Source organism: Tachypleus tridentatus, chromosome 2 (assembly GCF_004210375.1).
Source record: "Tachypleus tridentatus isolate NWPU-2018 chromosome 2, ASM421037v1, whole genome shotgun sequence".
NCBI lineage: Eukaryota > Metazoa > Arthropoda > Merostomata > Xiphosura > Limulidae > Tachypleus > Tachypleus tridentatus.
The window spans coordinates 118755334-118782531 of record NC_134826.1 but is presented as its reverse complement, the minus strand read 5'-3'; the positions used below and the strand labels follow the sequence as shown (position 1 = coordinate 118782531).

Genomic DNA, 27198 nt, shown 5'->3' with positions numbered 1-27198 from the left:
AATCTTTGAGGGAGGGGAATTGTGTGCAATAATGTTTTATGACCCCGTCCAACTACTGGTTTATTAGAGTTATGTCAGTGTTTAAAGAACAATACAAATCTTTCCTTGTAGCCCACTCTGATACTGTGCCATATGTCATTACATAAAACCTTGTATGTTGCTTTTATGACCTATTATATATATATATATATATATATAACAAAATGTTTTTTTATTTAATTTTTTTTTCTTCTAGTAATGCTATTACATTACTTCATTTTAGATTTGAAGACAATTGAAAAACGAATACAAGATCATCAATATGAAAAGCTAGCAGACTTTATTGGCGACATGACCAAAATATTTGACAACTGTCGCTACTATAATCCACGAAACTCTCCATTTTACCATTGTGCTGAAATACTGGAATCTTATTTTGTGCAAAGAATTAAAGTATTCAGAGAAATGATCAGATGATGAGCTAATTCTTTTGTGTGCTTTATATGTTAGTGTGATGCTGCCACCCTTGTGGTTGAGAACCTTTGAAGAGACCATCTGTAAATATAAAAAAAAATAAAATGTATGTATATACACACACACACACACACATGCGCGCGCGTGTGTGTGTGTGTGTGTAACTGAAAAATTGTAAGTATCAAACTAGATGAAGCATATGCACCATAAAGAAGATGCAAGAATGTCATTCCAATAGGAATATAATTTCCTCCTTTTAAAGTATGCAGATGAGATCTTTGGCTCAAAGTTATGACACAAGTTATGGATGTGAAGATAAAAAAATTTGCAGTTTATGTAATGGGATGTACATATTTGAAATAAGTTTTTCTGTACATATACATTACAGTAGTCAGTAAGTATTTTTGACAAATGAAAAATTTACTTGTGTTTCTTAGGTTAAGTTTTTTTTGTACGAACAATAATAAAAGGGATACTTGTTTGTCTCTTATTTAGCAAATGTACCTAATTGTCTCATATTCTCATCAGTGCACAATATCAAGGTAGGTTTGTTTCAGAAGTGTTGAAATTGGAAAATACCTGCATACTCATTACAATATTGATGCAATTTTTTTTTAACCTTTTCTATTTTGGTACAAAGTTAATATTAATGCATATGATTTTAATTAGCATTATCCCTTCAGTTGTATTTTCTTTTGTTTCAAATAACTAATTTAAATACAGACATGTGAAACAGTGTCAGGTATGGCCAGTCTGAAACTCTTTCTGGAAATCTTATTTCATTTTGTCTTTCTTTAATGGGGAATATTTTTGCAAACAAAGCAGATAATTAAGCGTGATTGGTTTATATAGTGTGAAAAATGTAAAACCATTGAATATTTTATTATATTAAAACAATTCTTTAAAATCAATGAAATAGAAAGGGATATGTTTTAAAAGGAACTCAGGGTACCACCTTTCTGAATAAGGCACTATCACATGTATATACTTTTTAAAACCAAATCCATCAGCTTTATTTTTCCTTTAAAGGTTATTTTGTTACAAAGTTGTCAGTAATGATATAATTAATTATAAAATACATTTTCAACAAAAGTTTAAATGATAATAAAGAAGAACTGTACACTTTTTTTCCTATTTCTGGACAATGTTAATAGTGTAAGAAGATGGAATAACACAAATAATATCCTGTTTCATAGATCAAATTTCAACTTGTTACAACAATGGGTAGAAAACTTTTTTTTTTCTGAATATTTTGGTAACAGCATACGTTTTTCTTAAAAGCAGTTGTCGTATCCTTAATTGTAATTACACTGCCTCTGTCTTGAGTGATTTTGGTAATTTAATTCATTTGTATAATATGCTGTTTCACAGCACCAGTAACTTCAGGTTTATGAAAAGTAAAATAATTATTATTGATTGTAAGATAAAACTGAGATCCTATTATTAAATTTCAGTTGCATTTGAACATGTGCATGATATATAAAATATCCCTCTCAAAAAGGACTATGAATGCAATAACTTTTCAGTTATAAATGACTTTGTCAGTTGTGTTTGTGTATCATTATGTATTTCATGATTTGAAAATTTATCCATGTATAGAAAAGAACTTTACAAAATGATGATGCTAAAAGAATAATACAGTTGTTATTAGAAACTTTTTGTATTGAAATGGAAAGTTTTTATTCCCTTGCAAAGTTATCCTGTTGTTCATTTTTAAAATTACACTACAGTCTCTTGTATTCTACAAGATGACATTTTGTGCAGAAATCCTTTCATTATCAGTATAATACTGTACTCTTAAGACTGTTGTGGATTGCATGTTTAATCACTTGTTTCAAACTTGCAAGCAGGGTTCATATTGAAGAAAAGCTCGAAGTAAAAATTAAATTTTAGAGACAACTGAATTTTAATAATTTACATAGTTCTTCTCCCTTATGAATTGAAAGGTGGTAATGTAATAAATCAGTGTTGTTCAATAACAACACATTATTTGTTATTCAAGCATTAGGCCTTGTCGCTAATATGTGATAGTTATTTTGTATTGATTCAAAGATATTTGTAACGCATCACACAGGTTCAATCCTCACATAAACAACACATTATAATGGTTTCAATAGATTTGCGTGCTTATTTTAACAAAAATGATACAAATATAGCTAAAAAATTTGAAACAGTATAATTTTTTAAACCCAAACCAAACCATGAGTTTTAGAGCATTAGTTTTTAATATCAGCAGTATCTCCCTTGACTGGTATGTAGGCTTTGTTTACAATTTTTGTACATCTTTATGCTGTTCCATGTATCTCTCTAGTATCTTTTTTTTTTTCTATGTTCATATTGTAAATTTTTGTTAACTTCATTCTAATTTAATATTTGTTTACAGTTTTATTCTTGTCAATCAAATAAGTTGTAACAGGGTGAAAAGCTAAATAGTCACTTTTTTGTGTGTTTAGTGACAAAAATTAATTATTCATTGTATCTCATACGTTTGTAATAACACATTATAACATAGAGATAAACCAATAACTTTCGACATAAATTTGTACTTTTGCATTTTACATACACTAGAAGATTATACATCCCCGAAGTTAAAACAAGCATATACAAATTTTACCATTACTGGAGATATGTTTGCAATCATTATTATTGGTATATGATTTTTGTCTGACCTCTTATAAAAGTTTGATTATATTTTAGCCTAATTATTTAAATCGGGAGGTTTCTGTCATCCAACTTGTCCACGAATAAACATTTTCTAATTTTTGTTCTAAAACAATGTTCGGCTAGCTTTTGTTATACCATAAATTTACGAGGTTTACTAGGTGTTGACTAGAAGCTCATACAAATCATACAGATGTTAGTTTCTTCAAGCAATAAAATGGAATTATATTTGGTACCACGTCAAGCTGGAGTTCCAATAAGACTTGTGAAAAAAATCACCAGTTCATTTCCGGTAATTCCAATGAATTATTTCCTTGCTTGTTTATTTTGATGTTTATATTTTGTTCTTTCTTGATAATATACATATAAATAGTAATTCGTAATACTTAAAAATTGATGTTTTAAGGCTGTAGTTTATTTAGAAAGAGTATTTGAAATTTATAACTTAAAGTCAAGCGAAATGTCTCTATACTTGTATTAATTTACATGACATTTCAAAGCAATCTTTTGCCATTGTTTTCCCTGTGTACTACTAAAAAAAAAAGGAAATCCTAACGTTTGTGATAATAGTATGCAGAAAACATTTATAATTTGAAGCAAAATGACAGAGATCGCTTATTTTTGTAAAAAGAAACATTAACGTAATTGTCTGGGATGTCAAATTTGAACATCTAAATAAGGTTTTAGATAGCTGTATTCAGAAGTTGACAATGTATTCCAGTATATTTCACGTAATGTTTATTTATTGATAAAGTGTTTAATTTCATTGAAATTAAAAAAATGTACTCTCCTCTGTATTTTCATGTGTATATACATACATCTATCCATGTCGTAAGACTAGTTTTGGCTAGAATGTTTCTTTGATGTCGATGCCAACTTTCTAGGACTCTGTATATCGTCGTTTGTATCTTTAATAAATTATCATAAAGTCAGGTAATAAGTTGAGTTGGTGTTATCAATTAGTTGCTGTCTTCCTGAAATGGCGTTTATTCAATATTAATAATTTGTAGTAAGCTTAAAAAGGAAATGAAATTGCAGTCTTGTCGTTTTTATTTTAATTTACAAAACACAGAAGTAACAGATTATCTTCCTTGTGGCTTAGAAAAAGCCTCAGCATTTTCATCGAAAGATCTTCAAAAATATTTCAAAATGATTTATCATTTTATGGTCTTATAAAATTATTTTTGTAGTTGCCAGTGGTAGTACTTTACTTGATGCCTGACAAAGTAAATTCTTATCTTAACAGTTATATCTTTCATAAATACATTAAATTATAAAATCGTAAATGAGCCCATATATGTAAGAAAATAAAACTACACCTCAAACTTTATGAAAGGGTCAAAGGTTATGAAAATGAAAACGTTGAAGATTATAGAGAAGTGACCCACAAATTATTCGTGTTTGAGCAAATGTGAAGTACAACATAATTATTCTGTTAGTTTAACCTTTTATCTTAAATGCAAGTGACATATGTTGTTGGTTTTGGATTACATATTTACTGGATTTGTACAAGAGTGATGGGATTTTGTTTAAAAAAAAAAAATAAGTGTACCGGTCTACCAGAAAGTTCTGGCAGAGTTGAATGTCTAATTTATCACAACCACGTGTTTATTGGGGATAAGCTGTACCATTGTGTTTATCCCAGTTTGGCGAAAGCAATCTCCAAAATGTGACTCGTAAAATAAAAAGTACAGGGACTTGACAACATCAATTAGTAACAGTCTTTTGATATAACGCTGCAACGATTTTGAAATTATATTCATCAAATCAAATAATCTTCGGAAATTTTGAATCAAACGTTAGAAAATCTGAAGGTACATAAATAATGAAAACTACGAAGTAGAGTTTGTAGTAAATATCAGGTCATCCCATAAGTAATGTCCGAAATTTTAATACAGAAAGTGCATAATCATTTCTGTTTTTGTAGAAGGCTTTAATGGCAAATATATTGTAGGGCATGTATAAAAATGCTCAGACAAATAAAAGAAACTAACCCAACTCCACTTTTTCAGCTCATTAATCAAATAAGCCTTCATGAAGACGGATGTGTCTGAGGAACACATCAGGTGATAATGTTCTATGAATTTTAAAAAAAGCAATAGTGCAGCAGAAACTACATGAAACTTTCAAGGAGTTTATGGTGCCGAGTTTCTCAATGAAAGGAGATGTCAAAAGTTGTTTCAGAAGTTCAGATCAAGTGACTACAGCTTAAGTGATGTGCCACGTCCAAGTCGTCCTATTGAGTTTAATGATGACTTGCTGCTGGCTGCACTTGATGAAGTTGTGTTGTAACAGTTGAAGAACTAGCACAGAAGCTTAATACAACCCATTCAACAGTTCACCGTCATCTACAACAGCTTACAAAAGTTGACAAAACTTAGAAAATGTATCCACCATGATTTGACAGAAGCTAACCTAAGAGCAAGAGTGGACATTTGCACAAGAGTGGACAGGATAGTGACTGGAGATGAAAAATGGATATATTATAAAAATGTTAAGCACTGCAGACAATGGTTCAGTGCAGGTAAACTGGCTAAAGTGCAGGCTAATATGGGTCTCCATTCCAGGAAAGTCATGTTAAGTATTTGGTGGGATATTGTTGGAGTGATCCACTTTGAGTTGCTGCCACTCAGTGTAACGATTACATCAGTCTTCTATTATCAACAGTTAGAGTGCTTGAATGTTGCACTGAAAGAAAAGAGGTCTACTTTGATCAATCGTAAAGGTGGTGTTTTACACCAGGATAATGCACGGTCTGATACAGCAAGAATCACATCTGCATAGATTGAAGAATTAGATTGGAAAAACCTTCACATTCTCTATATTGTCCAGACCTTGCTCCATCTAATTATCATCTATTACAAAGTTTGCATAACTACCTTGATGGAAAAGAGCTTGGATGACATGAAGATGTTAAAACTACCCTCTCTGCATTCTTTTCCTCTAAACCTCAAGATATTTATAGAAGTGGCATTCAGAAGCTTGTGAATTGTTAGCAGGAAGTAATTAATAATAATGGAGTATACATTATTGATTAAATAATACTAAAAGCGTTTGAAATCCTTTTCTGAACCTAAAATCGAACATTACTAAATGGATGGCCTGATATATTGTACCCTTTTCTAAAAATTACATGTATTTGTTCCTGATTTAACAAATATGTTTGTGTTATATTTCGTGAATAACTTATAACTTGCATTTTAAGTTACGTGACATGTATAAACTTGTGTAATTACTTAATACGATCATTTTTAAAAGGTTTGTGTGTTCAGGGATAAAATTTCGTATTCAAACAAAAATACTTTTACTACGAATAGAAAATATTACCAATTTTAAGATTATTTTGTGGGAAATCAAATCGAATTCAGTTATCCGCTGGAGTTCATCCACCTGGTGGTCGGTGCAACTGACATTTCTAGGATCTGATTTCAACAGTAAACAGCATGGGGTACTCCCCAGGCTGTTTTTCTAATACCCTGGTTATATGAATTATCGTTACAGTCGTAATTTGAATTATCTGTGAGTGAATAGATGTCACATGACTGTTCTTAAGAATAATGTTATTAGTGTAAATTAAGCTCAGGATTTCGTTTGACAGAAATCTACAATCGTGAAATTTTTGATAGGATAAAGAACATTAATCTTTCGGAATGTTCTTAAGCATATACCATTCGAAAACAATTAACATTTGAAACTTAAGATCGTTTTTAGTATTCCTCAAAGTTTGTTACTGAAAACTAAAAGAGGTGCTAATCCAAACAATAAAAATATAATAGGATGCTTATGATAAACACAAAGGCTGTGTATGAAATAGTCAAATATTTGCCATTAAGACAACTCAGTGTGGCGCCAGTTGGTGGATGGCAATCGTCTTACCCAAGCACTTTTTCTTTTGAGAAATGTTTTGTAAACGGCCTCGTTTATGGAAATTCATTAATATGTACAAAGTTGAGTTCTTTTTTTGTTCCTCAACATCCTCCTGTATCTTAGTTATTACAATTGATGTATGAGCTATGGAAAACGTTAAGTCATCAACGATTCATGCATTTCCGTAAAAATATTAGGTTAAATTTATCCCCTCCCTTAAAATTTTGCTGAAATAGTGTCACCTTTTATTTACTTTTATTATATATTGATTGATAGCTGACCACATGTTTGAAGGCGGTTGTGTAATTGAGTGTAAAAATGTAGATATTGTTTTACAGTCATCCTAAGCTGGGATATTTTCAGTGGTGTTTTTGGTCTCACTTTTAAATATTTTGGTGACAATAAAGACTGTAAATACAACACTTTGGTGTACGTTATTAATTTATTTCTTGTAAGTTTTTCCTTTGTATTCAGGTTAACGACATCTCCTAACCTCATCACTGCACATATGACCAGCTCATTAGCTGGTCATTTGGTGTGTTTTTTTTACTTGAAAATTTAGCTGTGACTTCACTTGTGAAGTCCTGAAATAGCTACCTTTTCTGTTGGCGAAGTATTTAATGTGTCCTAATGCTAGATCCTGTGTGGTTTCAAGTTAGACGTGAGAGGTGCGTGTCATGAGCAGCCTGATTTTACTTATATTGTTTTACTTTGGTATTTAAAAACCAAACTCTACCATGTTAGATAGATTTCGATGTGGACTTTGCAGACCTACAACTTGATTTTTGCTTTTGTAAGACTTATGAAACTTTGCAAACCTCACTTGCTTTACATTTACATTTTAATTTAGACTTTAACTCTTCTTTAAGTGGCTTACAGGCGGGACCACATTGAGGTTTTTGGAGAAAACCAATAAATATTTCACATTCTTACTATTTTCCCATTAACACGTATTTATTACAAATATTTATCATGTTTTGTTTTATTATGTTTGTAATTTAATTCTCCTTCTGTCGTTAAAGATTCTGCTTTTGTGCATTTTGCCCGTGGACTGTTTCTTGTTGACGAATTCAGTAAGAGTTCTGAAAGTAAGGAACACATACTCCACAACATGGTATTAAAAGAACCTTCTGGCTAATCCACCATGATGCTGAAAAATACCATGTACAATCATACAATAAAACTTGTCTGTTAAACACCGCATTGAAATATAGAAATATTATGAAATAAGTTTTATTGACCCATAAGGTTTACATTTCTTTGTAACTAGAATTGAGAGTGTTCTTAGTAACAGTATAAGTTTGATTTATTAGCTTGTTGGCATGATGACGTGTTCGGCACATTACTGAAATCGAAGCTAATGTTTTACCAAGGTAAAACATGAGTTTCAAATTATAATTTTCAGTTATATATGTGTGCAAGAGAGAGAGAATCAAGAAAGCCCTCAAGACAAACATAATATGGCCTTGGTATCCTCGTGGCTACATGGGATTCAGGCTCAGCATCCAATCCTGTTCAAGGTGACTTTTTAATGCTGCCAGGTTGAGACAGTATCTTATATAAACATACCAATGGCGGCGCCAGGATATTTTTGTTGGGGGGAGCTTAGGTAAACTGTGGAGGGGCTTCCCAAAATGCCATCAATATGAAGTATAGATGGTAAATTATAATAATGTAAATACCAAGGTACATTTCAGAAAAGTGTGCTATTTTGAACTACGTTTTCGATGCAGTTTTCATTGGAAACTCATACTCTGGTTAATAATTTATTATTACAAATTAAAAATAATCTATTTATGAAAATATGCGTATATGTAAAAGAGGAAGCTCACTTAAATTCCACCCAAGGTAATACATAATAATACAGAAAATCAATATTAGCTTAGATTGAATATTTAAAATGCCATTAAGAGTAAAGCTACAAATAAAAAAAAATATAACATAAAGACATAGTTTACATAGCAGAAACGAATTATCCCATGTGAAGTTAATACACTCTGAGGAAAAGTAAGGTCACTATCAGGCTAACTATTTTTCATCATGTTGTGTTTATAGTAAATATTACTTCAAAACAATGCGCCTGTTCTGTTGTAACTTGAAATCAACGTGGTTGTCTAACCTTTATCAAAGCTAAAGATAGAATGGCATTACACAGGGAGCGGCAATACAGTGCATGAGTTTTAGTGTATTCAGTACGTTGCTATGGGACGCATGACACATACTTTCGTCTTAATGAAAACGTTGAGTTCTACAGATCTATGTCTCTTTGTTAATTGTTAAGCAACAACGACGATTGTGTTTTCCATATTTTATGAATATATGTAGGTAACAATATTGGGGGGCTTGGCTCATTTGAGGGGCTCAAGGCCCCCCAGTTCCCTCGACGTCGCCACTAAAACATACTTTGGTTTTAGTTATGCTGTTCATATTGAGAGATTGATTTTAAAGCACGGTATTCAAGAGAAAGACACTATGCTTTATCATTTATTGTTAACAAAACAATATCTAACTCAACATCTGAAAATACGATTATTTTGGTAGATTGTGGGGTATTCCATCAGATCTAGAGGCGTAAAAATAAGATACATGGCTTGTAGAGCATGATCTAAAGATTATTTTTCCATGTTATTTGCTTTGATCCGACTAACCATTACTGTGTTCCTACTCTACCAAACAGATCTTGCTATTTCACCATTATTTTAGTATTCTATCTTCTTTTATCCATATAATATTTTAGCACTTTTCTCCAAACAAAGTATATGCATTCTCTATTCTTGAATCATTCTCCTTTGCGCCGCTGAGATCCTCATCATATCATCTTTGTGCTTATCCCCATTTGAATGTATTTGGTTGAACACATCCGAAAGTTTACAGATCCTATTTGCAGGTACACTTCTCTTTTAGCATTTGACAATATCTTCTGCACAAAAGGTTCTCTTATCTCTTTTAAGTTTAATTTTTAACAATTGGTGTGCCATAATAATGGCATCTACATCTGTTAGACTTGTAACATCTCAGGTATTTTGCTACTTTACATTGCAAGTTAGTTTTGAATCAGACCTCGTTTCCATCTAGACAAATATAAATACTTATTCTGGCTCGTTGTCTTAGCAGATCGACACAAGTTTCACAAGAAGTGCGAGAAAAGTGAGTATTCCCAGATAATGTACTACGATTGTGCCATATGATATTGAATGCATAAGGTGTTTATAGTTGATTGGTTTGTGACATAGATTTATTTAAGTTATTGTAAATATGATGTCAACATATGGTGAGATCTATTGTATAAATATATTTAAGTTAAGTATGATCATTCTTTGAATTATATTTCCATGAAAACATTAAATCTCGGATATGATTTCTTCAAAACGCCCTACCGTTTTTACTATCATTGAGTATGAGTTTACTTATTGAACTCAAATTGGAAAAGTTTAAGTACAGGGGACTATAAATGACGAAACATTTGTTCATGCCTTGTTCAGATACGTCGGTGAATTAAATTTCCTTCAACACTATGTTACACAGTGTTTTTGTTGTTTCTTATATTTTGCTTAAGTAAGTGCTTGTTTTCGATGGCTAGTGCATTTCAAACTCATGTTACTACAATTTTAATACTATATACTGAAACATCAGTTGGTTTAATTTAGTGAATTCAAGTGATGTTAAAATAATTAAATAAGTCCTTAAAAATAACATAACATAATGTTTAGAGACAAGAAGGAAGATGCTGGTCCATTTTAGCTCTACTATCCTCTAAGCCAAACTAAAACTATTAAAAAAGAATTTAAAGCCAGCCTTTATCATTCATATACTTATCAAGCTTTCCTTTAAATGTACTCAGATTTACTGCCTTCACACCATCTGAAGGCAGTCCATTTCATAGGCTAACTATCCTATTTAAGAAATGGAATTGTCTTAGATGAAAACGGTCTATGCCTTGCCTAAATCATTAATTGTGTAGTTTTATAATAATCCCTGTTAAGTATGAAAAATGTAGGTGCATCGTTTGTTTGTTTGTTTGTTTTAAATTTTCGCACAAAGCTACTCGAGGGCTATCTGTGCTAGCCGTCCCTAATTTAGTAGTGTAAGACTAGAGGGAAGGCAGCTAGTCATCACCACCCACCGCCAACTCTTAGGCTACTCTTTTACTACCGAAAAGTGGGATTGACCGTCACATAATAACGCCCCCACGGCTGGGATGGCGAGCATGTTTAGCGCGACTTGGATGCGAAGTAGGTGCATCAACATTATGAATTCCTATTCCAGTCTTAAACACTCATATAAGATCCCCTCTAACGTTTATTTTTTCAATATAAAACTATTTTAAGAACCCTAATATTTCGTCATATGATAACCCCTCTATCCCAAGTACCATTTTTGTAACCCTCCTCTGAACCCTTTTCAATAATTCGATGTTTTTCCTAAGGTAAGGGGCCAAAGACTGAAGACGGTACTCCAAATGTGGTCTAACCCTGATCTACAGAATGAAACTATAACCTCTTTAGATTTGTAATCAATATTTTTGTATACACAAACTAAAATTCTATTTGTCCTACTACTAGCAACAGCACACTACTTGGATGGCTTGGATCCTTTTCTTTCATGACACTCTTAAGGTTATTCCAATCCAAATTATGATAACCCACATGCAATATCTTGCATTTATCATAACTAAATCCAATCTGCTATTTATGCGCCCAAACTCAATAAATGATCTAAATCTGTTTTGTAAAGCAGCGGCATCTTCTTCACAGCCAGCAGCACCGAAGATCTTAATATCATCCTCAAATTTAAGTAATTTATTGATCATTCGTTCACCTATGTGATTAATGTAAACAAAAAACAAACAAACAATGGTTCTAAGACTGAGCCCCGAAGTATGCTACTTGCAACATTAATCCAGGATTTAGTGAATTTCATTTATAACGACTCCCTGCTTTCTTCTATCCAATTATTTAACTTATCTCCCACACCTACACCGACAAGTTTCTTCACAAATCTTTTATGTGGCATGTTAAACGGTTTCTGAAAATCCAGCTACATCAAATCTACGTCTTTATGATTGTCTACACATGCAGTAACGTTTTAAAATTATTTCAAAGTATTTGTAAGGCGAAGTTTTTTCTTAGTGAAACTATGTTGATCATTCAATAAAATTCTAGATTTTATTAAATGACTTTCCAAACGTTTCTCACAACTGATGTAAGACTAAAAGTCCTAAAATTACTAAGGCAACTTCTTTTACCTCCCTTGAAGACAGGAGTAACAATAGCTAATTTCTAATCTATTGGTACTTGTCCACCATTCAAGGACTCAAAAAAAATGTGGCAAGTCTTTGACCTCTTAAAAAGGGACCTGGCATGGCCTAGCGCGTTAAGGCGTGCGCTTCGTAATCTGAGGGTCGCGGGTTCGCGCCCGAGTCGCGCCAAACATGCTCACCCTCCCAGCCGTGGGGTCGTTATAATGTGACGGTCAATCCCACTATTCGTTGGTAAAAGAGTAGCCCAAGAGTTGGCGGTGGGTGGTGATGACTAGCTGCCTTCCCTCTAGTCTTACACTGCTAAATTAGGGACGGCTAGCACAGATAGCCCTAGAGTAGCTTTGTGTGAAATTCCAAAAACCAAACCTCTTAAAACCCTCAAGAAAATATTATCTGGCCTATGAGTGTTTGTTTTTTGAATTTCGCACAAGGCTACTCGAGGGCTATCTGTGCTAGCCGTTCCTAATTTAGCAGTGTAAGACTAGAGGGAAGGCAGCTAGTCATCACCACCCACCGCCAATTCTTGGGCTACTCTTTTACCAACGAATAGTGGGATTGACCGTAACATTATAACGCCCCCACGGCTGAAAGGGCGAGCATGTTTGGCGCGACGGGGATGCGAACCCGTGACCCTCGGATTACGAATCGCACGCCTTAACATGCTTGGCCATGCCGGGCCGTCTAGGAGTGTTATAATTCCTTAACCTTTCCAATTTTATTTCAACAAGGTCAGAATTTATGCAGTTGTCTTGTTTAACTTTACAGTTTGGTCCTAAAAAATCATGGAACATTTTTATCATTAGCCTTTTCAACCCCAATCGTGAGACAGCAGTAAGTCTTCGGATTCACAATGTTAAAATGAGGGGTTCGATTCCCTTCGATGGACACAATAGATAGCTTGACGTGGCTTTGCTATAAAAACACACACCTTCATACACATTAGTCTTTACAAACAATGTTGATCTAGCTGATACTTTGAGTTTGGTTGTTTTGAATTTTGCACAAAGTTACACGAGAGCTACCTCTGTTAGGTGTCCCTAATTTAGCAGTATTAGATTAGAGGGCTAATCTTTTATGAAAAAAGTAATGGAATTGATCCTCACATTTTAACGCACCTATGGCTGAAAGAGCAAGCACATTTAGTGAAAAGGATTTGAACCCATGAACGTGAAGTTACAAGTTGAACACTATAACCATCAGGCTACTGATAATTTGGAAGTCTATCTGTTACAGATCTAGTATTCTAGTGGTTTCGTAGTGATAATAATAAAAAGAACTGTCTTTTGACTTATGAAAGTTAAAAGCAATCAATACATTAGTTTGTTTGTTTTTCTTTTAGCAAAGCCACAAAGGCTATCTGCTCAGCCCACCGATGGGAATCGAACCCCTGATTTTAGCGCAATACATTAGTAGTACTTTCCCATGCGTTATGAACTACAACGTCATTCTGATGCGTTTACTTATGTTCCAATTAAGTAGTGTAGTCTGCTGCATTAACTTCTGAGAGTGATCAGGATAGTTTTGGAGAGTAATAGGAAGTCCAATAGAAAATGTATTGCAGAGCCAAAATGAATTCTGTGACATTTAACTGAGCTTGAAGAAATGAAAAATGTACAACAAAATGAAAAACAAAGTGTATTCAGCTCACAAAAACAATTAGACGAGAGTACATACGAAAGATGGCACCTCTGTTAGAGGGAGATCTCTCTTCATATTTCTGGAAGTATGTTTAAGAATGGGAAAATAAATCATTATATGTACAAAATAACAATGCTCTTATTCTATGGATACGTGCAACACCAAATTGACTATTATTAATTCATATCTGTAGGTTGGGCATGGCTGGGTGGGTTAAGGCGTTCGACTTGTAATTTGAGGGTCGCGGGCTCGAATCCCCGTCACACCAAACATGCTGTGGTGGAGTTATAATGTGACGATCAATCTTACTATTCCTTGGTAAAACAATAGCCCTAGAGTTAGCGGTGGGCGGTGATGACTAGCTGCCTTCCCTCTAGTCTTTCACTGCTAACTTAGGGATGGCTAGCGCAGATAGCCCTCGTGTAGCTTTGCTCGAAATTCAAAACAAGCCCAAGTTCGATTATGGTTTAAGTTGGAAATACAAAATACCTCCTTCCGTTTTTGTTTTGGGGGCGTAGGAGACAATCAGCTTAGACTGATATAATTTTTTGTAGTTTGGATAGAAATTAAAAGTATGTGTGTGTGTGGCTCGAATAGAGGGCGCAGTACGTGCGCATCTTTAATCGGAAAGAAGGTGGTTAAGAAAATGTTAGTCAATGCCATGAGGAAAGAAAATAGGTAAGTTAATGTTTGGTTTGCATTTTGAACATGATTTTTTTTTTTTTTAGAAGGAACAATTGCTGTTGTACGTATGTCGCTAGAATTAATTGTACTAGGTATATAATATGTTTATAATATATCACAAATAACGTGAAACCTCGAGATGTGTCTTGCCGTTACACTAAGAAGTTGCATTGTACTATAATATGTCTTAGGGTAGTGGTAACTCGAGGCTGGCGGTTTGGGCGTACGACTAGCAGTGTGAGAATCAGGAGTTCGAATCTCTGTTGCCGAACATGTTTGTTCTATAGGCTACCATTTGGGTCGGCTACCTGTGTAGAAAAATTTCTTGGTTTACAAACTTACTGGCCGACCCCAAACCAGTTTGGATTAATCAATTAAGATCGTTATGGTGGAGAAAAAGTACTTGAAAACCAATATTTTCAGATATGAGTTTACATTGTGTCAGCTAAGTTAATTTAATCGTTTAGTTTATAATGGTAATTTTCCTTAAAGTTCAAGTTAACAGCTAAGTTAGATCAATGGCTTTTCTTAGAAAGTATTTGTGAAGTAAATAATTTGTTTGTTAGGAGTATTGATGGTCCAACAGTTATTTGATCAAGTGATGTGTGGTTGGTACAATTTATATTTTTACTTAAATTAACTTGTTTAAGATACTCTTAAACCAGAGCAGAGGCAGGGCTGAGAGCCATTAATAATAGTTGATGATGGTGTGCATGATGGAGGTAAAGTTGTCTAAAAGTCAAAACGTTTTTGAGACCTATCTAATTACAATCATTGTGACTGAGAGTCATTAATTATAGTTGATGGCCAGGTGGTTAAGGCACTCGACTCATAATCTGAGGGTCATGGGTTTGAATCACCATCACACCAAACATGTTTGCACTTTCAGCCATGTAGGCATTATAATGTGACAATCCCACTATTTGTTGATAAAAGAGTAGCTCAAGAATTGGTGGTAGGTGGTGATGACAAGCTACCTTCCCTCTAGTTTTACACTGCTAAATTAGGGACGGCTAGCACAAAGAGCTCTTGTGCAGCTTTGCGTAAAATTTAAAACAAACAATAGTTGATGATGGTGCACATGATTGAGGTAAAGTTGTCTAAAAGTTAAAACAGTTTTGAAACGTATCTAACTACCATGAGAGTGAGAGGTACCTTTGAAGACATCTTTTATAAAAATGATTATGCAGTGTGTTAGTAAGGAAGGTGGAAGCAGTGCATGTGAAAACTTGAGAGTACCCTAAAGTGAGAGTTTGTATAGAAAAAAATCTAGGATTTTTAATTGATACTCCATCTTTGTCTGATCCATGTAAAATAGCTGAAGAATATAAAAATAAAATAAAAAAAAGAATGATATTTAGGCCATTTGGCTCACTATCATCATCTGACATAGAAAAAAACCTAAGTTAATTATATATAACCCCTCACATCTATAGATTTGTTGAGCAGAAATATAAAGAAATTCAAACACAGCTCATCTTTTGACAAACCATTTCACAAATTAATTGCTTTAACAGGAAAAACATTGTGTGTTATAACCAGCCTAGACATGGTTTTCCATAACTTGTGTTTATTTCATTTCATAATTAAGGGGTTGTTTAACATTTACTGAGCAGTCTGTAATTTGCATACAGCATTTGTTTAGTCATGAAGTCATGAAACAAGATCTGGATTATCAGTAGAATAAAAAAATGAGTGATGGATCATACAATAGTGTACAAAATATTGTCAGCTTATCACTGAATGTTCAGCAGTGTAAGAATTGAAAGGAAATAAATTGGAAGAAGGTATAAAGTAACTTATGATGGAAAGCAAAGCATGCTACTAATATGGAAACAAGAGTTAAAATGAAGAGAAAAACATTTTTGTTATTTTGAGGAATTAAGTTACAATTATTTCTTCCTTTAGATGTCAGATACTTTTGGGAAACAGTCATTACATGACATACCTTATTTCATTAAAAACACATTACATTACACCTAAATAACTTGTGTAATAATAACTTACATGCTTACCACTTACATTTGTGCAATCATTTTGTCTGAGCCTAAACTGTGATGTAACTCTCATGAGGCATTGAATGTGTGTGTTTATAGTTGATTGGTTTGTGACATAGAGTTATGTAAGTTACTGTGAATGTGATGTCCACATGTGCTGAGCTGTAGTATGCAAATACATTTGAATTAAGTAATGAACTTTAGTTAATATTTTTGGTTGTTTGTGTGTAAGCATTGTCATGTAGGTTTCAGGCTACCAGTCCCCAAGTTTCATGATTAAACATAGGTAGCACATATGTGCCAAGTAACTTGGTTGTGTTAGCTGCTCATAATATGAATGCCATTTGTTTAGTTTTCATGAATTGTCCTTTATAACTTGTGTTTGTGTTAATAAACAGTTCCCAATAAGTTGCTGTACATTTTTAATGCAAACTAAGGTTATTGTAGATGATTTATTCAACATGTTACACAATCAGGTGGTCACGTTATGTGAAATATTTTTTTAAAAACTTCATTGACAAAGTTTTGAAAACGATGTGCAAACATAATTTGTTGCAGCAATAGATGAGAGAAAATCAGAATGATGTTTGAAAACATTGTGTTTAGAAAATGGTAATAAAATGAACAGTGTATATGACATAAAGTTATTTAAAATATATCAGCAGAATATTAGTGCTGTTAGTAAGTTTACACTAGTAACAAAAATATTATCCAGTTCATTATTATGTATTATCTGCTGTTAAAGATTAGGGTTAATACTTGTACTGTTATGAAAGTTAAAAAGTGTAAGTATTTAAATGCCTGGATATCTGTCTGTTTATTATAATGGTTACATTTTTTTATTATTTAGGAAAAGATTTATAATAAACTTTTGCAGAGAAGCAGTAAACACAATGCCACATAATTATCACCAAATGTTTGTAAAATTTGTATAATTATTTAAAGGTGAAAGTTTATTGTGTAATATTTTTAGATGTTACCATGTAGTGTTAAAATCATACCTTGAGTTTCATATTTATATAGACACTGAATGTGAAGACTAAAACAAAAAAATAGGTACATTCCACAGATTTTAGGGTGGAAAGAAAATCTGTTTATTCATTATTTCATAGTATTAAAATTAATTCTTGATAGTGTATATTTTAGCTTTCACTTTTGGTAGGAAAACATCCTTGAGTAATAATCAGGTCAAAGGTGAAGATATTTTATTAACATATAACTCGGGATGTATCTTGTGAGTTCACAAACTTGCCTTTTTGCATGCACTCCCTAAGATTTTGAAGTGTTTAGAAATTACATTTATGTCAGTCATGTTAGTAGTGGTGAAGAATGGATGACTGATTATATACAGTATTCTGTGCGTGCTCTTTAATATGTAAGCTCAAAAAACGTTACAGAACCTGGATAGCTAAAGTTACTTTTTGGACATGTAAATTTATATATGATGTGAAAGTGATGCATAATTGGGATCCTGTATTTAAAATAATTACTTAAATGAAGCAACTGTTTAATTGCAGTTCCAAATGTATTTTGAAGGTAAATGTTATTCAAAATGGATTTAATCTTTTTAATTCTATTGAATGATTGCTAGTAAATGATGAAATACAGTGAACTATTTCTTTATTTTCAACTTTGAAAAATTGTCTGTGTGAAACCAGTTTTCTAGGCTTATTTTATTAAAAGTTTGTTAAATATAGTTTAAAATACTGTTTTTTGTTTTGTTCAGCATAATTGCTGTATTAAACACTATTGCATCTTCTTCTGTTTATAGCACTTCAGTTGTCTTATTTTTATTATGACTGGTCATCCAAATCATAAAAAGTGCCATGTAATTGGTTAAACTGTTTTCCTCATCAGTATTGATGTCAGAAGAGTGATGGGTAGACAGAATTGTGGCAGTTTTGAATATTGTGTATTAAATATTCTGCTTAGTTGATAGGATTTCATTTTAGTTGTTTTGTGTAGTCGTATCAAAACTTCTTTACCATCATGTAGTTAAACTATATGGCCAATTAGTATAGATATCTGAAGAGTGACTGGCAGACTAACATTATGCTAGTTTTAATGTTGTATTAGCTTCGACAGTTGACAGGATATCTTACTAGTCATGTTATACTTAGCTCAATTCTTTCTGTGTGATGTTTTTAATCAGAAAAAATTACAAATATAAAAAAAATTGCTTCATAAATGATTGTAAGTCAAAATTTGTATTTGTTTTTAAAAAATTAAAGACAATATTAAACAACTTCAAGAGGTTTGTTAATAATAATAATTAAATAGTTTTACAATATACTGGTTTAGTCAACTAAAATAATGATGTATGTATTTGATTTTACAACTCTATATACACATACACAAATGCCTTTGAATGACTTGGTTAGAAATTTAAATCTTAACTGATACACCAGATGAATTTCTTTGATTTTAAAGTTTGTAATAATAATAATATAAACATCTTATTATTTTATATATTTATAATTGTTTTTGAATGTTAACATATATAAAAAAAGTGGTTGGTATCCTTGTCAGTACTAACTAATTGCCAGTTATTGCAAATTTAAATTATGTTTTCATGGATGCATGTTGGTGTTAAAATGTTTGAGACTAACATAAGATATATAATATGTTAGCTCTGTCTGACTCTCATCAAAATATGGTGGGTTGGAGTTTTATAAAAAAAACAGTAACCTCTCTTCCTATAGTAAGTTTTGTTTACTAAACTTTTCCTTCATAAAAAATCAATAATTAATATTTAGAAAAATTCCAAAGCTACAATGAATGTGACACTAATTGTGCATTGCCTTGTTTGACACCCCAAGTATTTTAATGACATCATTCTTCATAACTAGAGATTTTTAATCAAAATATAGTCAGTCTGTAATTATTAAAACAAAAGGGATACACAAAATATTAATTGTTTGCTGAACCCAAACACTTCCACTGAGTTTGTATTGTACTAAATATAAATATTAGTAAAATTTGATGTTTCACATGTGATTTGCTTTCCATTGTGTTTTTGAAAGTAACCTGAAATCTCATTTTTGACCTTGTTCCAATATTTTTGCACAGTACTGTATATATATATATATATATATATTTTAATTTATATGTTTAAATTATATTCTTATTCCTAGGCTACAGGTAGCCCTAGTAATCTGGGAAATTTATAAACTGTTCTAGAGAGTAAGAGTTCAGAATCTCACTATCCTATTGTATCAACCAAACCTTAGCCATAATGTCCCATTAGAAATAGCTGAAGTATACCCAATTTATCTAGTTCATGAAATTCTTCTTTTGAAGTGGCTCTTTGGTAAGTGAAAGATTTGACAGCTACCAAAATGTATTTTGCTAATTACATCATATAGCCTAAAAAATTATTGGTTAAATGCTTAAAAGATGAAATAGCCAAATTCAGTAGACCTAAGATTTATGATAAAAATTCTATCATAAAATTGAAACCTGTAAATTATTTTCAAGTGATATCTTTAGATAAAACAAATGGTATTATATTTAGGAGGAAGAAAAAAGACATTTATCTAAAAAGGTAATACATCTGAAACACTTCACAGGAACCCAATAAAAAAATATGAATTATGGTCACTGACTTCTAACTTATATGTTTTTAAAAATTGATGAGTAACTTTGAAATGTCTGTATCAAGCTAAGTTTTTTGGAAAAGTGACATATAAAAGGTTTATAAAAGAGGAATTCAAGCCAACATATTTCAAGAATCGCAAATTACACAACAAAGTATCTAAAGAATTAAACTCATGTTAATAATATGTATTCTCTTTTTCAGATATCGGGCACAGGACAGGCTAAACTTTCGGCACCTGTCCTGTGAAAGTGGGTTTTCTCGGGGCACTCCCGTTTCCCCCCACAGCAAAAACTTAGGCATTGGATTTTTAGATCCCAGCACAGGCAACTTTATTGCCAGACCCTGAGTCGGGTCGTTTGAGTTCATGTTCTTATTTACTTTGACTTCTGCCTTTCGGGACAGGACCTGGCCGTTCTCTCCGGTGCTGCCTTTGCCTCGGTCTAGGATAACATTAAGAATGACCTCCTTCACCCAAAAAAAGAGTAAAAAATTATTTAATAAATTAATAAATAAAACTAAACCTAATAACCTTTCACGAAAGGGGACGAAGAGGAACCACAACGTTCCTGAACACCCCAGTTGGAGAGAGAATTCTTACGATTTCTCTCTCTCTAAACTAAACCCCCTGCCACGTTAGTTTTGTAATTCAAGCCAAGTCATAGGTTTGTTGTCAAGTGGCACAGGTAAATGGAGCATTATCAAAACACAAGTGGCTTTTATTTGTATTAGATAAACACATTGATAGTTCTTTTCATTTGGAAAAGTACTAGTAACTGATTCTGTTGAAGTAGATAGAAAATTATATAACATGGTACTCAGATACATTTCTTCACTCGAAACTCAAGAACATGGCATATGCAGAAACTCAAAAACATGCTATATGCAGAGGTTTTCTTGAAGTCAGTATTTTGGATAAATGTTGATAACTAAATAAAATATATGAATGTTTATTTTGAATTTATGTTTTAATAAAAAAAAGGCAAGAACTAAGTTCTTTTAAATTTAAAACATCTATACATTTAATATTTTGAACCATTATCAGTGATGGTATCAACAACAACAAAGTTTCTTACAGAAAAGTTATTTGAAAATTTACAAAATTGCATCACTACTTCTCAATTTTGATGCTGATTTTCTTGCCAAGCCAATAAGATTCTATAAGTTTTTATGAATCAGTGAAACATTCTGAAGTTTTTTTTCACCTTCACCAAACAATGTTATATGCATATTCAGACAAACTTTCAAGGCATATTTTGCTTTTGTTTTCACCATAAGGCTGATTTCATATTCATTTTTAACTGTTATTATGCTACATGTCAATAGAGTTTAACTTTAAAAATAGAGTTCTGTGATTTACCTTATTAAAAGTTTCTTGATAGCTTTAAAACAACTTCTAAAAAATAGTTATTTTCCAAATATTATTTTGACTTTTCTTTTAAAAATGGGGTTGACTTTTTCCATTGTTTTTATTTAGTAACTTTCAAAAGATATTGATGGAAGCTCCTGTTTTTTTTCTTCTCACTTTAAAGTTTCAAGATAAAATTAATTAGAATTATGAGCTTCATCCACTAGTAAACAAAATGTTTCTTAGCATTTAAACTCTTGTCTCCTATTAAAGTTCTAAACTATAAGCAACAGTTTACTGACTTCTTTAAATGTTAGTTATGAAAGCTTCAGCAGTAATCTTTTTTTTTAAAGCATGATTTTTTTATTTATTAACAGTTTAATTTTTGAAAAAGTTCTATATTTGAATGCAATATTTTGGAAAGAATATATTCTTTCAGCTAATTTGGTAAGACATTAGAATGTTTGGTCAGCTAAAGTCTGATATATTGACTGGTCTTTCTAGGTCTGGCCATGCCAGATAATAGAGCTGTAACACACTGTATAATCTAAATGTTGCCTGCCATTATCCACTCTTTATATTCCTCCTCTACCAAGAACCATTACATATGCTGTTGTCTGGTTGTTATTCAAGCAATACTGGTTCCATTATGGAAGGATGTTGAGATTGTAAGATTGATTGCTACATTCCTGGGCTTACTGAAGTTAACAGATACTGGTCTATACTTCTGATCAATAGAATCTACCATTGTTTTTGCATTGAGACTTTTTTCCAGATATGAATTTAGTATTATCTAGTTGCAATTTTCAAAGTTTCACTACATACATGTTAGCTCCAATGTGTTTGGAGACTAAATTTTCATGCATTTTGCACTTAAAATGTGTTGAGGAAATATTTAGAAAAGTGTACTAATCTAAATGGTGCATGTTATTATCCACTCTTCAGTGACCTTCTCTGCCTAGAACCATTCAATATCTGTTGCCTGATTGTTGTATAAGCAGTACTTACATTTTTCACTCCAACTGAAGTGCATCTCAACTTCAGTGAGAACCAATAATGTTGTGGCAGTCTTAGAGAAGATGGCCATCCACTATTGATAGTATAGTGGTAAACTTAGAAAATTGTGGGCTTTGTTCTTTGTCACAGGTTGTGACCAATCTTACAGTGTAGCTGTTTTAGCAGAATCCATGGACATTTCATCTTTACCCACACTATGACTGACACATTCCACTTTGTGTGCATGAATGCAAGTAGTCTTGGCTTAAGTTTGAAAACTTTTATCCACTGGAATACCATTTACAGGTTATTTAGTTGGAGATTCAAATGTGTGACTGAATACTAAAACATCATCAATATAGATGAAGCACTTACCAGTTGTATCCTCTTTAGTGTATTCTCTGTTAGTCTTTCATAAGAACAAACATGTTACACGGGCTGAATGTCACAACAAACTTTTGCTAAAAGTAGCCTTAGATCTGCTATCATCAATAAGTTTGAATTGTCAGAATCCTGATGCCAGGTTTAACAAATTAAATCAATGGGCCTTTTCCTATGCATCCTGTCAAACTGATAACTGCTTCTTTGGATAGATGGCTATTTCTTGTGTGGGCTTTGTAACAATGTTATACAGCATAAACATGCTAGACTTTAATAAACTATGGAACACTGTTTGTGTGTATAAGGATAGTGTGACTTCTTTTTCCATATAAACTTGTGAAATCCACTTTTCCTAGGCCTAGTCTGATATCAGTAACCCTGCTATGAAACATCAGTTCACCTGGTGCTCAAGCAACATTGACTGTTATGCTTTTTATATTCAGTGCAATCATTATAAAATTTCCATGAGAAAAACAATGCAAGGAGGTTAAGCAACAACTTTACTCATCTGGTTATTTTGATATTGAAAATATTTTGAGTGAGAATATCTGTCAAGAAAAAAGAAAAATAACATTATTACATACTTAACTGAAATGTAGGAAATTTGTACTCAACAGATGTGCCATAATGAAAGAAAAACATTTTTGCTTCTCCCATTATTTTGCCAGTGAAGCTTTTCCTTTTTTATTGAGAAACAAATAAATATGTGAATGAATTTGAAGATTTATTAATGTTAGAAAAAAAAACAAACAGATTAGGACTTACCACCATAAACTCTATGACCATTCACTATAATGGAATTTTCTTTTTATTTATATTCAGAGCATGTTGAGAGCAGTAGAATGAAACTATTTTATTTCAGTCAGTAGGAAGTTGAGAAGAAGATGATACATTTCATGACAACCGCTCGTATCCGACCATACATTGTCAAAACTCGTGGATGTGTACAATATTACAAGTTTATTAGAGTTGCAGGGTTTAAGCAGGTATGGGTTCATAAATGCATTGTATTTTGTCAAGTAAGAACATTTTAAACTTTTGATTTTCAATGAAAGTAGATGTAATTTGCATTCCTGAACTTTTAATGATTGATAAACGAAACCATGTTTCCAAAGTGTGTTTTATTAGATTTAAGCAAAAAAGAAAAAGGGGAAATGTTGTGTATATCTGCAGTTTCATTAGACAACTAAAATCTGTATTTTACAAGAATTATCAATTGATATTGCTGCTTGATGTTTGCATTTAAGTTCAGGGTAATTTTAAACCTCAGGATATGTTTTGTACATAACTATCTTATTGTTTAAAGTGTTTATGATTTCAAATGTTTTACTATGTCTATCAGAATGGGTAAAAACCATCATCTAGTGATTTATGTATGTGAAAATCAAGTACTGTACTAATAACTTAAACAATATCTACTTTAGGTGATGTTCTTATAGAATCAGGATATCTATTGTATTTCCCAGCATTGAAGATGCTATTTTTTCCCCAGAATAAGTCTTAAAAATATACCCTTTGTCTTCCAGTCCGCAGGTTACATTGCTCATAGGCCTAAACCTAAATCTGGAGAAAGCGTTTTGATACCAGATAGTATTCCAAGTACCTTCAGTATGAAACAGAATGAAGTACATATGTTACTTAGTATTAAATAACAAATAAACAAGCATTCTTTTTAACTCCTTTGGCTTAGAATAATATAATTACTGATAATAATACAGATATTCCAGTGGTAATATAAGGTTCACACTTTCAATGGTAGATATGATAATCATGTAGATGGAAAAAAAAAAAAAGAGAGAGAGAGAGATGGCCAAGAGGAGTTATTTACTGTAAGTCACTAAATAATCCACAAAAGATCTTGGTAATAATGGAGGAAGTGCTGCAACCTCATTTTTATGTTTATCTTTTTTTTTTTCAAAATTAGGTAATCAAAATGGGGGTGCATTCTCGATGCTGGGAAATATGGAACTTTCTTATTCTACTTTCATTCTGAAAGATTTAAAGTTTTTCTTTATATTCTCTTCTAAGGAACAATAAGAAAAATTGTTCTTATTAAATTAAATTGAATTACAGAAAAGAAATTGCTTATTGAAACAGTATACATATTAGTAGTAGCTATTTGCAGGAATTCAGTATAACATATAACTATTGGTGTAAAAGCAATTTTTAGTGAAATCTATTGTGATTATTTTTTCCTGTCGTAATTGTAGAGCTGTATATAAAAGTTGTATGCTGTTATGTTACTAAGGTGATTTGTTTACAGCATGCAATAAAATTTCCTTTCAATGAGGTGAATGGCCCCAAAATATTGGGAATTTCTGTTACTGCTGCTAGCCATCATCGTTCAGTGAATCTAAGAGATAAAAGCTTGGTTCCAAGGCAGATACACAAATCATCACTATCAAGAAAGTCTCAACTGGAGATTCACAATCCATCAATTTTTACACTAGAAACTTCTGATGAAGAAAAGCTTTTGCCAGGTGACTGCAGTACAGATTATGATATTGAGCACAATGAAATATCTTCATATGAAAAATCTGTTGACGTGATTGAGGCTCCTGTACTTTTTGTGCCTTATGCCAAAAAAATAATTGACTTACAAAATGAGATATACAAGCAAAAGAGCCATTACTACTACTTGCACTTAAAACATTGTGAAACACTAATTAGTGTTGCAAATAAAAATACTCCTGAAGAATTTAATGGTAAACCACAACAAAAACATGGAGTTATAGATGGTTTATTACCAAAAAATGATGAAGAGATTGAATCATCAAAAACTAAAACAGAAGGAGAAAATGACATTCATTTGGTCAATGCTGTGAGTCCTACCCAACTTCAGTGGCATGAACAAGTTCTTCAAGTTTGTCTCCTACCAAGACATTACATGATGTTGAGCAAAATTCGCTTAACTGGTAAGTAGAAGTAATTGTATTTGAACTGGTTTATATTGGCAAACAAGAGGGAATCCTCAAGGGCCATGGCATTTGAAATTCCTTTGCATGGGATTAAATTTATTTTTGAAAACTTTTTTTTTCATTATTATTAGCTATATTTTTATGCACTAGCAATACCAAGCATGGTGTGTGCATATACCTGATTTAGTTTTATTACTCATCAGGATTTTTCTTGCTTACCCTCAACTTGGAATTCTTTTAGGCAGGAATAGAGTTAATTAATTTGAGACTTTTGGGTATGGTCAAATACACCAGTCAGAGGGTTTGACCTCCTTAATCCAAAACTGTAATTCGATCTCATATTGATCAAGAGCTGATGGAATTATGAGCTAAACGTTTGTACTTGAGAAAAAAAAAAAGGGTTAGAGCTGTTCTGTGAGCCATTGTGTTGTGGCTAAAATATTTGTTTATTAGTTCATGATCATTAAAGAATTTGTAAGTCCAAATCTAATAATCAAATAGCATTAAAATTCAATATGATAATTGTCTTATTATATAAAAAAGCAACCTATGTCCTTCTAGCATCTTTTTAGTTTTTTTTTAAGCTGAGATTTAATTTATTTATGTGAAAGATTCTTTAAAATGTTCATTGAAAACAGACTACATATATCTATTTTAGAGAAGAAAATAAAAGTTATTTAAACAATTAAAAAATTAATCTAGTAATGCTAGATAATTAGATAATAAATTAGCAAGAAAGAAATTCAAAATTTTATATTACTACAGAAATGTATTTTCATGAGAAGAAATTTCTTTTTTTAAATGGATAAAGGATGGGAGTTTTTAGTATGCATAAATGAAAATCTAACATTGTTACACTACACAGTGTCTTCATCTTGCTTTTTTGGGAGGTTATTGCTATGTTCTGCTTAGATGTACAGTAATACTGAAATAATCATACATAAAATACATCCCTTAAATTACAATATTGGATTTAAAAAAAATAGGAACATATAAAGTGTAATTGTGAAGTAAATAAAATGTGTGTTATTTTTCAATAAACAAATATTCACATGTTCTTATGCTAACTTAGCTTACAAGGTATCATATTAATTTGTTTGTTTTTTTATTCTAGGATCACCAGTAAATTTATTATTATTTCAGAATATTAATTTTATAATCTTAACAAATCTGCTTTGCTTGTCAAAAATGTATAAAAATCAAGTTATAAATCCTGTAACTAAAGAAAATTACTTGGAAAAATTCTTTTATTGTAAATTATTTTATTGCACCCATGAATTAGGTATTTGCACTAACATTTTCTGTTTTTCTTGAAAACTGAAAGGATTGTAAAATTATAAACTACTTTTGTGAATGGCGAGTGTATTTTAAGTCTCTTTTATCCTATTCTACATGTGTGA

The 27198-nt window shown here is 32.0% G+C and overlaps 2 protein-coding genes across 6 annotated transcripts in view; both read left to right on the top strand.

Moving 5' to 3' along the window:
- The window catches only part of E(bx) (nucleosome-remodeling factor subunit NURF301 E(bx)), a 93524-nt gene extending 89470 nt beyond the window's left edge, over positions 1-4054 (top strand). For all 3 annotated transcript variants that reach the window (XM_076490505.1, XM_076490506.1, XM_076490504.1), the window contains one exon: positions 263-4054. In XM_076490505.1, coding sequence (XP_076346620.1) covers positions 263-456 — 194 coding nt within the window. In that variant the 3' untranslated portion in view covers positions 457-4054. The remainder of the gene's footprint in view (positions 1-262) is intronic.
- A 10377-nt stretch (positions 4055-14431) lies between these two features.
- Cox10 (Cytochrome c oxidase assembly factor 10) overlaps positions 14432-27198 on the top strand; it is a 46736-nt gene continuing 33969 nt past the window's right edge. For 2 of the 3 annotated variants that reach the window (XR_013025389.1, XM_076490501.1), the window contains exons 1-3: positions 14432-14557; positions 23743-23866; positions 25144-25795. Coding sequence is in view for 2 of the 3 variants with exons in the window: in XM_076490501.1 (XP_076346616.1) it covers positions 23765-23866; positions 25144-25795 (754 nt within the window). In the remaining variant the exon portion in view is untranslated. Of the gene's footprint in view, positions 14558-23702; positions 23867-25143; positions 25796-27198 lie in introns of all 3 variants that reach the window. The other variant, XM_076490503.1, reaches the window with a different exon arrangement.